This window comes from Pinus tabuliformis, chromosome Q (assembly GCF_031772625.1).
Source record: "Pinus tabuliformis cultivar Carrire ecotype Pingquan chromosome Q, CPIR1, whole genome shotgun sequence".
NCBI classification, from domain to species: Eukaryota; Viridiplantae; Streptophyta; class Pinopsida; order Pinales; family Pinaceae; genus Pinus; species Pinus tabuliformis.
In genome coordinates this window covers 1,084,252,517-1,084,263,153 of record NC_142296.1, presented here as the reverse complement: position 1 = coordinate 1,084,263,153, position 10,637 = coordinate 1,084,252,517, and the positions used below count along the sequence as shown (strand labels likewise).

Below are 10,637 nucleotides of genomic sequence, written 5' to 3'. Positions count from 1 at the left end.
CTTCAAAATTTTGGCATGCACCCAATTTCAGAGCCTCCCTTGAGAGTTTCACTTGATGATTGCACACTCTCGGGTTCAGTTCATGAGCTCGTGTGAGTCCTTGCATTCGCCTTGCTTGTTCATTTCATTCAAGTTTTTGCATGCTAGTGTCTAAGTCATACTTGCGACCATGTTCTGGTTATGCTCAAAGTCTTCACTTCGTATGTGCTTGTTGTGTTTGCTATGAAAGCATCTGTCACACACACAGGGAGTCACATTCATTGTTGCGCAAGCGTCATCTTGATCAATGAATGGTCAATTGCGATTGTCGTGCTTATCAATTGCACCGTCGGTCAGTCATGTTGAACATGTGTGTTTGGATGGTTTGATTCGTTTTGCCATCGAGTCATAAGAGTGTGTGTTTGCATGATCACCTATGCATCTTTTGATCATTCACACACTTAGTCATTTTTGCTGAAGTTCTGATGACTAGACTAGCCTCTGATAGTCGTACCATCACCTCGCGATCGACTCGATTGACTGTCAACCAGAACAACGTAGAAGCATCAAGCAAGTATTTTCAAGCTGCGCTTCCCGCAAGCAATTCAATCCATTTTCATACTGACCACCTGGAAATTCGGACCCGATAGTCAACCCAGGATTGACTCCCCTCAAAGATTACGCAAAGGCCATTGACCTTACTTGCTTAGTTGACTGAGGAAATTACGTAGATAGGCCAGACAGATACCAAGTGCTCGTCCTTGTCTCCCTCAGAAAATTACACAGTTTTCCCAGTAAGTCATCTCAACAGTGGACCGACTGCTCATCCAAGAAATTGCGCAGTTTTCAGGAGGAGGCCTTCTACTACCCAACAGTCCATTCAACTCAGAAATTGCATAGAGATGATCAGCAGGCCAACCTCCTAGCCTTAGTGCAGTTTCCTCAGCCAACATCTCCTAGTAGCAGACTGCTAGTTCCCTTCAGGAATTGTGCAATTTCTGCTGCCAGTGACCCAGCAGGCAACTACCAGTTCCCTCTGGGAATTGTGTAGTTTTGGCTGCCAGTGACCCTAGCAGCCAACTGCTAGTACCATCTGGGAATTACGTAATTTTGGCTGCCAGTGACCCCAGCAGCCAACTGCCATTTCCCTCTGGGAATTGTGCAGTTTTGGATGCCAGGCTCCTGGGCATTTCCTCCCAAAAACTGTGCAATCTCTGCCTACTGACCCTCCTTGAAGCCCGACTTGTTCCTCTAGAAAATTGTGCAAATTTGGCCTTCTAGCCCCTACTACCCACTCATTTTGGAAACTATGCAGATCCTTCCTACCTTTCCTTCCTGCAGCCTAGACTGTCCCTCCCAAAATTTCCGCAATTTCGCCTTCCAGCCGAGCCAGATCTTGCAGACAGTCACTGTCAACTTAGATTGGCCATCTTCATCACTAAGTGACTCTTGCATAGTTTTCATCAGCAGTGCTCGGAGCCATCATCCTACTTCACAACCTTGCTACCTCTCCTGGTCACCTGCATCCGAAATGATCATGTGTCATGGTAGACTAGGAGTTTTTGGATTTGATGTCGTCTCGTCATGAGTGACTGCAAGTATATGTACACCAACAAACATGCCAAGACGACGAATGGGATGAACAAAGGGAGCACATGCAGAAGGATTCACCAATAGAGAAACAAACGATGCATGTGAAGAGATGTTCTCGCGAACGGATGATCATGCAAAGATATGTTCATGGACGGACGAACGAGCAAACATGCAAGATGTTCTCATGAATAGATGAACAGACGAACATGCACCTTTCACGAATAGATGAGCCTGTCAAGCCTTCCAACATGCAAGAAAGGAGAAACATGCCTAAGCATCATCAAGCGAACCAAAGACCATCAAAGACTCTGCGCACTTTGCCATGCGGAGGTGAAGTTGTGATACACCATGAAGACATCCATCACCCAACAACACTGTAGCTCGACATGCACTCCAACAGCAGCATGAATGTACCAACATTGTCATGTCGAGTCATGTCACCCACATCTCCACTATGGGCTATGTTTTCAATCAATGTAATGTAACGTGGAAGTCCAAGAGACCCACTTATTGTACAAAGAGTCATGTAAAGTTGAAAAGTCATGGAAGTCAAATAATCATGAGGGTAGTTGAACAACCACAAGGGTTAGTTTTCACCCTTGGCTATAAATACCCCCTCATTTGTACATGCAAAGGACTTTTCACCTCAACTCCTCCCACATAGCCAAGAGAGTCTGTAATATTTCCTTTGAGGAGTAAGTAGTGGCTCCAACGCCTCTCACACGGGGTTAGTGATGTATGGTGTAATGATGTGTCTTGGAACTTTCGCTTAATTCAGAAGCCTACTACTAGGCCAACACGTTTTCACACATGTATTGTAATTGTTGTAAGACTAATATTTAACACTTGTGATGCATTTTTCTTTAACCTATGTTCCACATTTGAACTATATCACTTGTTGTAATTCATAATATGTTAATGGGAATGTGTTGTATATGATATTAACACTGTCTCGCCTGTGTAGACTACTCTCCCAAACATCATACATACCTTTCACATTGAACTTGCTGTAAACTACCATTGCACTCATGTGGACTAATTTGTCGAGTGTTATATGTGTTATATTCCCTTGTGTGTTGTGACTTCCGCATCCGTGTGGACTAATCCATTGGAAGCTGTGTATGTCCTGTTGTGTTGTGTGTTCCTAGTAGTGTTGGGACTGCTCCCAATGGACCTGGAACTCACTCTCACCCTCTCCCTCGATAGTGAAAGAACCATTGACACGAGTGACACTTACACTCACTAGGCATGTTAACCTCACTTCTCAAAGACAAAGCAAACCACTCTCCTGTGCTAACAAGCAAGATTTGGGGCAAATCATTAAGAAAATGGAAATCGGGCCATCGTATCGGATGGGACTCCCACACCAAACAGTGTGAGGTCTAGTTGGGACTTCATACCGGGGTGATCCCTTGATGTTGGCGGTTCCAACACCGTCAACACATTGACAACATAGTAATAGGGTGCAGCAATATGATATGATGGGACACATAGTAATAGGGTACAACAACATGAATGCCACGAAGGATGCAACATGTGTATAATGGGTGCATAGTGATGGGGACAATAGTAAATAGGTGCAACATAGTGCACAATGATAGTGGTGCACCACAGCGATGCATAGTGCAGCATGATGATGAAGAGCAACATGTTCGGTACAACATGATGAGATACAACTCAGTGATGGTGCAACACAGTGATGATGGACATGGTATGATGGTGCAGCATTGTGCAACACAATGATAGGTACAACAAGGTGTTGGAATCACATGTGTTTGGATCAACTACCTCATGTGTCATATTCTTAGAGAAGAACTCTGCTCTTATTATGACAAGTCAAAATGTTGACTTTTGATGTATACATACTATCTCTCTCTCTTTGTTGAACTATTGAAGAACATATAAGAAGAATTGATCAAGGGTTTCCCCACATTGGGGTTTGTCCTTGGCTGGCGCCACATCTTGTCTCCTCTTGTCTTGGCTTATATTCTGCGATTTATGTTTATGTTCTATCTGCATTTTACTATCATGATAAATGTGATTTCTAATCTGGAATTGATATTGAGCTAATATGGAAAATTGAAGTAAATTTTCTATCAACATAGAACATACTTAAACTTAACATGTCTCCTATAGGTTGGTGTGTAGAAAGTAGTAGAGGGGTGATATGGATATGTTTGCAAAACCACTAGGAGATGTTTCTCCATAGTCTTAGCCCTAAGAATATACGATACAAAGGAGTACAGGAAATATAACAAGAAGTGTACAAACAAATAGATCCCCCAACAATGTAAGAAAATCAATCATCCATTTATAAGTTTCCCTATCTAGGGTTTGAGTTTGGTACTCAAGATTCACGCAGGTTGATGGTGAGTGTTGGATCTGATGTAGAGAATCCCTGCTCCAACCAAGAGATCTTGTCCTCTATAATAGATCTAAATATTGCACACAATCAACACCAAAAAAATCACACAAATGGTCTTCCACGGAGGACCTTCAACTCAAACAAATCAACATGAAAAATAAATTATAAATATAGATTTAATGGAAGAGAAGTTTACTTTTATTAACCATGAAATGAAATAGATACAAAGAATGTATACCATCACATATGGATCTTCTCCTCCAGATTCCCATAGTGTCTAATTGAAACCAAAATAGCTCATAATCTCTCACAAAATCACAATAGCATAATGACTCTCCAACTCTCCAAAAATCCAAATATTGCTTGACCCTCAAGGATAAACCAACCAGTAAAGACCTAGAGGGCTTCCAAGGAGGAAAAATGTAGATTCTTAGGGGAAAGAGAAGTTAGGAATATTTTCTAATAATGCACCCAAGCCAACTCAAAGAGGTAAGATATCATGTAGGTTTGAATTGATCTCTTGGGGAAAGTAATCCTCCAAAACATTAGTCAAGATCATAGGGACTGAACTAAGAAACTTCAACTCTAGTCGCTATGCAAAAGGGTGCTCCATGCGACTAGAAGGCTAGAATTGATCTATCATACACTAGGTCCTAGCGACCATGGACAAGACTAGGTCAAAATATAGGTCAAATATCAAGCAAGTGGTCAACAATAAAAGGATCCACGAGTACTGAATCTAGGGAGAAAAATAGGCTGGTAACATATTCACCTTAATGCATGAGGTCAGAAGAGTAACCAATGGATGAAATGAATTAAAATAAATCTTAGAGGTCAAAATGGGAGGAAGGAGACAAAGAAAAGGATCTGAATCGGAAAAGGCCAAATGTTGAAGTCTCATATGTGCTAATAACATCCCCGAGGAAGGCATACCCATGCTCAGTCATAAAGAGAAGCTAAATATGGCCACCAAAATCATACACTATGGATCCATGAAATGCTAGGACATGGCTAAGAATGATACATAGTGGATCCATGTGACTCATCAAACAGATCATATCCACAACCAAATAGAGTATGGATATATGCCACAATATAAATTAGTATAACTATGGACACATGACAGACAAGAGTTGTCCCAGAGTAGTCCTGAAAGTACATAATGAATACATAACCTAACCTAGGGTCTTCGAAATAACCCCTGATGGTACGAATCCACAACATGCGAATAGATGTGTTGATTTCGATCATGGTAGAAATCACCTGATTACTGGTCAACAAGGTGTATCATTAATAGATGTGAGGGGACCCACCAATGATGAAAATGGACCCTAAGGTATCTAGTATAATTCACTAAGTGTGAATAGATGAGATGAAATCAAACACTCTCAGACTCGACAAGTCAAGAGTCAATGATGGCAACCCACTATCGATTCCAAGGAAACCTACCACTAAGGCATGCAAGCTCCAAGGTAACACTAGTTCTTAGATCAAGCACCTAGATAATGAGTTGAAGTTGATTGGAGAAGATACATCGAAGGAGGGCCTTGATGGATCCTCGATCAACCAACATGAAATATACCAAGGTGATGTAGTGAATGAATGAATACATGAAGCGATGAAGTACAACCGACACAGGGACGGATGAATCAAAAAGTTCAAAAAGAAATTGTAGATGGCTAACACAGGCCGAGACTTCCCTTGAAAACACGATGACAAAAAATAAAAGTGGCTTCGAAGCATGACTAATAAGCACCATATGGTATCGTGAGACAACACAAGGCATTGAAGCACACTCCATAATGAATGAAAGAGTAACAAGTTGGAGGAGTAGACATAATCATATGTATGGTACGACTCCTAGGCAAGATAAAACTCAACAATAAGATAATGATTCAAACTAGTGCCATGTTCAAGGGCGATGCGACTGACACTGCCATTTTGATGACTAACAGAAATAAAGGTTCCCCTACCATTTTATCTTTTTTAATCTCCTTCATAGTTTAATGAGAATGAAAGAGAAGACAAGTATTCTCAACAGGTTCCTTTTTCATTAAATTCAATGAGGCCAAAAAAGAGATAAAAGTACACTCATACCCTTCCCATGGTTTAACAAGCTTTGAGAATGGAAAATAGATCACTTTCCAACTTTCAATTTACATAATGAGCAAGAAAAGACGAAAAGAACTCGACATTTTTATTTAGATTTTACGAGCATGAAAATATAGTGAAAGAAGCTTGAGATTTTCATAAGTTTAACAAGGCATGAAAAGAGGGCCAAAATGTACTTAACATTTTGATTTATTAACGAGGATGAAAACAAGGAAAAAAGGAGCTCGATGTTGTTTAGTGTTTAATGAGGATAATAAAGACACTAAGGAAGCTCGTCTTGGAGGAATGGGTGGTATAAATGTAGCAACTAGTTTCGGCATGAAGGAACCATGCAAAGCATATTGAAGCAAAGAGTCTAGCTCAATAATACCACTCATCACAACGGTCCATACATGAAAGGATAAAAAACAAAGTTAAAGTGAATGATAGGCCAAGAAAATTATAACAGTGACGACAAAACAAAACCAAGACTCATTACGCAGAAAGAGGCCAATAAAATGTGGCAATCACAAGGGATAAAGCATGGAATCTATTAGAAATTCAGAATGGTAGAAAGAGTCTCTTATATTGATAATTACTTGTGATATTCTTGTGGAATTATTATCTTCTTTTATCTTTGTTTCATCAATAAATCATCAAAGAAAAACATGAATATTAACAATGCCATATGTAGGCACTCAGCCAGGGATAAAACCCCTCTCTAGGGGAAAAACTTGTCAAACTATTCCACTAATAAAATTGAGATAGATAAAGACCTTAAACATGACCAAAATACCTTCCTCCTCCACCAAGTCAACCTTCCAATATTATTAAGAAAATTTGAGTAGTCTCTTCTTGTCCAACAACTACATCCTAACAATAACCCATAATTTTGGCACCCAACAACCATAATTTCGGTCCTACTGCAGTAATTTTGGCCTCCATAGAAACTTTAGAACTTCACACGTGTGAGAGTAGAGAGAGAAAATTTGACTTCCGTTTGCTTGACAAAGACTTCCTTCTCCTTCGCTAGGGTTTTCTTCCTCTTCCTTGAACTTCACACCTTGTTTTTCTCTTTAGCTACTGCAAATCAAACTTGTGATTAATGTGTTTCAAATGAGTCGAGTTGCTGCCCTTTTATAGTGGATTCTTCCTCCTTAATGAGGCCGACTTGTCTAGGTTGAGGCTGACTTGGTGGAGGAGGACTAAATGAACTATTTTACATAAAAATAAATATATTCTTTGATAGATGAAGCCCAAGAAGGGTCTTTTACATATTGAAAAAGACAAGGACTCTTGACATAAACCCAAGAAGACTACAATGGTGGATTTGACCTAACATCATTGACCCAAGCATGAAACCCATGCTTTAATAAGTCAATTTCCTTTATAATAAAATTGATTTTTCTTTCTTTTTACAAATACATTACATCATGACTCAAATACAATTATGAAGACCGACACTAGTTACACTCTTCAACACTCCCTCTTAACTAGGGAGGTATTCATAATCACATACATACAAAGGTACATGGAATATCTCAAAGTAATATAACCTATGAAGATTTCACAACACATGTAGTGCTATGAATTAGATACCTCACTAGGGTACTCTAATCGGGTGGGATTAAGTTGTAGTCAAGCTTTAGCCATTCTAGGTACCATGAGGATTTTAAGATCTAACACCAACCCAGGTATCTAGGTGCATGTCCAAGGTTGAATATATATATATATATATATATATATATATATATATATATATATATATATATATATATATATATATATATATATATATATATATATATATATATATATATATATGATTCCACTGTTCAATATTTTTGTGGAGATTTCCTGCACAATCACAACCCCAATCCGTAATAAACCTTCAAATATATTAAATTAAACACAAACCTTTGGGGTCCTCAATCATTTTGATGCTACTTATTTCCTCATCAAGCTATTTAGATACAACTTTGTCAAAAGCTTTCTTCTTTCACTTCTTCTCTAGCACCAAATACAACCTCAAAAATTCACAAGTATTTTTTTTTGCAAATTCATCTTTAGTAATCCACATGATCATATACACCAAGGACAAGTCATATGTTCATTGTGAGATTCCTACAATAACTATAATAAAAATCACCACATATCAAGGAGCAATCCTTTTCTATCATACTAGCTCCAATTACCAAATCAAAACAAATAACATGTTGATATGCATATTTCAGTCCCTGGCAATCACAAGATTAGTCAAGGCATTCACATTCTCTATAATAAGTCAAACATTATGTAGATCCTAAAAAAAACTTGCCTGCTCATAGAACTCTCCATCATCTGATCCATGTATATAGGTATGTCATACTCCTGGTGTGCTCCTGGTCTTATGCATAAGATGTTAATTTTTGTTTCCTACAGGCTCAACCACACCCATAAGCCTTCTTTCTTACGGTTGGGAGGCTTATAGTCACACCCTTAAGAAATTCTCCCAACGGTTGGGGCTTGGACTATGAGAAACCTTCTCTACTCAAATCAGAACTTGCCAAAACGTTTTCCACAACATCAAATGTTTATTCATGACCATATTTCAATAGAGGAAATTTCAGCCTAAAAGTGGCCATGAAATTTTCATGTAATTTCCATGTCATAATATGTAAACCAATCAAAATCCTTTAAATTTAAAAAGAGGCACGTATCTTAAATAATATTAAATTGTTTAGAGAGAGAGAGGAAAGAATTGGACAAATGGAGCTCCGATCTGGTGCAACAACGGATTTCAGTTAGGGTTTAGGCTTTGTTTCACTCTCACTACAACTATAGCTATCTCCACCCTACCCAATCTGCGTGGCGATCTCACCGTGATAGTCTGCTGCATATTCCATTGACATTATGGTCGATGCACCCTAAAACCCATTCCTACCATTCTGTCTTTGGATGCAACATTTTTCGGTGATGGAGGAAGATACTGTCAACTACTCAAAGGAGCCTTTCCCCGATGAGCCCATTTGGAAACACCCTAGCTCTGTATCAGATGTGTCATTTTCTGGGTCCCTAGGTCATCCTCATTCACCATAGTCGGGACTGAGACCTGTCTACTTCGACCTCGATACCTCCGTGCCCAGCTTGTAGTTTTCATGTCTCTTAATTTCATTTCTGGGCCTCAATCGTCCTTCCTTCTCTTTGACCTTCTTACAATTTCTTGCCTTCTGCATTCCTCCATCTCCATCTTTCGACCATCCGCTCCCTAACCCACCCCTCTTGCCGTCCAATTTCGCCCATCCCTCATTTGTGGGTATCGACTGGGGTTAATCCCCATTCACACATCCCAGCTTCATCATCGTTTCCGACCTCTATTGTTGAACCTGGGCAACCATCATTTTCATCTAGATGTTTCAATGTCATGAACGTAAACCATAGGTCATATAGCCCTAGGTCATAAGAGGCTCCCTCGAGTACCCAAGACCCCCTATAGGATCATTCGACAACCCCTCGTTTGGGCAAAGCTAGAAGATCTAAGTGCATCAAAGCCTCACACAGGGACCTGTCCCTCTATTTTAGAGAAGGAGTACAAATGGGTGACATAGTGGACACGACAAACAAGGTTCTGGTGGGAAGGGTCAGAGGAAGGTCTTACTTGGCCACTCGACTCTATCTTTGGGTCACTAAGATTTGGGGGAACATCCTCAGTGAACTCCCGTCCGTTACCACTCTGGCTCATGGCTGGTTCGCTCTAAGTTTTCAAAGGGAGGATTATACATCATGGGTCCTCTCACGGTATTGGCACATAGAATTGGCACCCATGTTGCTTAAGAGATGGAGTCCTCTTTTTGACACCGAGCGGGAGAAATTGGGTGCTGGGCTACTTTGGGTCCGTCTCCTGGGACTTCCCCTACATTTCTGGTCTGAGGACATTTTTACTCGCATTGGGAATGTATTGGGCACATTCCTTGATTATGATAAATATTTCATTACCTCAGGCAACAAATCGTTGGCGCACATCTTGGTGTACTTGGACACCAGAGAAGGACTAGAGGAGCAGATCACTCTTCAGTGGAAAAGATTCACCCGCATCCAGATTCTGGATTATGAAGGGGTGTCGTTCAGATGTAGGAGGTGTCACAAGGTCAGCCATCTCTACAAGGAATTCCCATTGGTTACTGCTGCCTCCTCTCCCATCAAATACATAGATGGCACCGACCCTGCGACACAAGCTCCCGTAGATAAGAAACCTTCTCAGTCCTCTCATCTGAAGCCACCGGATCACAGTTCTGCATAGATGACTTCATTGGCCACCCCCCGGCCTCCTTCACCTCCCATGACAAGATCTCGGGCAGCTGCTGCAGCCGCCCTTTCTACGGGTATTTCTTCATCTCTTTTCTCTGCATCTTCTTTATCGTTATCTACTTTTGCACCTCAATTTCATGTTTCATTTTCATCCTTTGCATGCATATCCACCACTCCTCTTACTTTCCCTCTAAACCCCCCTCCCCCATCCTTTACTACCACCTCACCATCTATACCTGGGCTGACCACTTCACCTCCCTCTCTTGGTGCATCGGTCTCCTCCTGTCACTCTCACCCCTACAATATTCGCTCTCGGGGGAAA

At 40.5% G+C, this 10,637-nt stretch overlaps 1 protein-coding gene across 1 annotated transcript; it reads left to right on the top strand.

The window, feature by feature from the left end:
* The first annotated feature begins 9,602 nt into the window (after nt 1-9,602).
* On the top strand, nt 9,603-10,307 carry LOC149223294 (uncharacterized). Its single transcript, XM_089387858.1, has one exon. It carries the CDS (start codon nt 9,603-9,605, stop codon nt 10,305-10,307), a length of 705 nt encoding a protein of 234 aa, XP_089243984.1.
* Nucleotides 10,308-10,637: the final 330 nt, after the last annotated feature.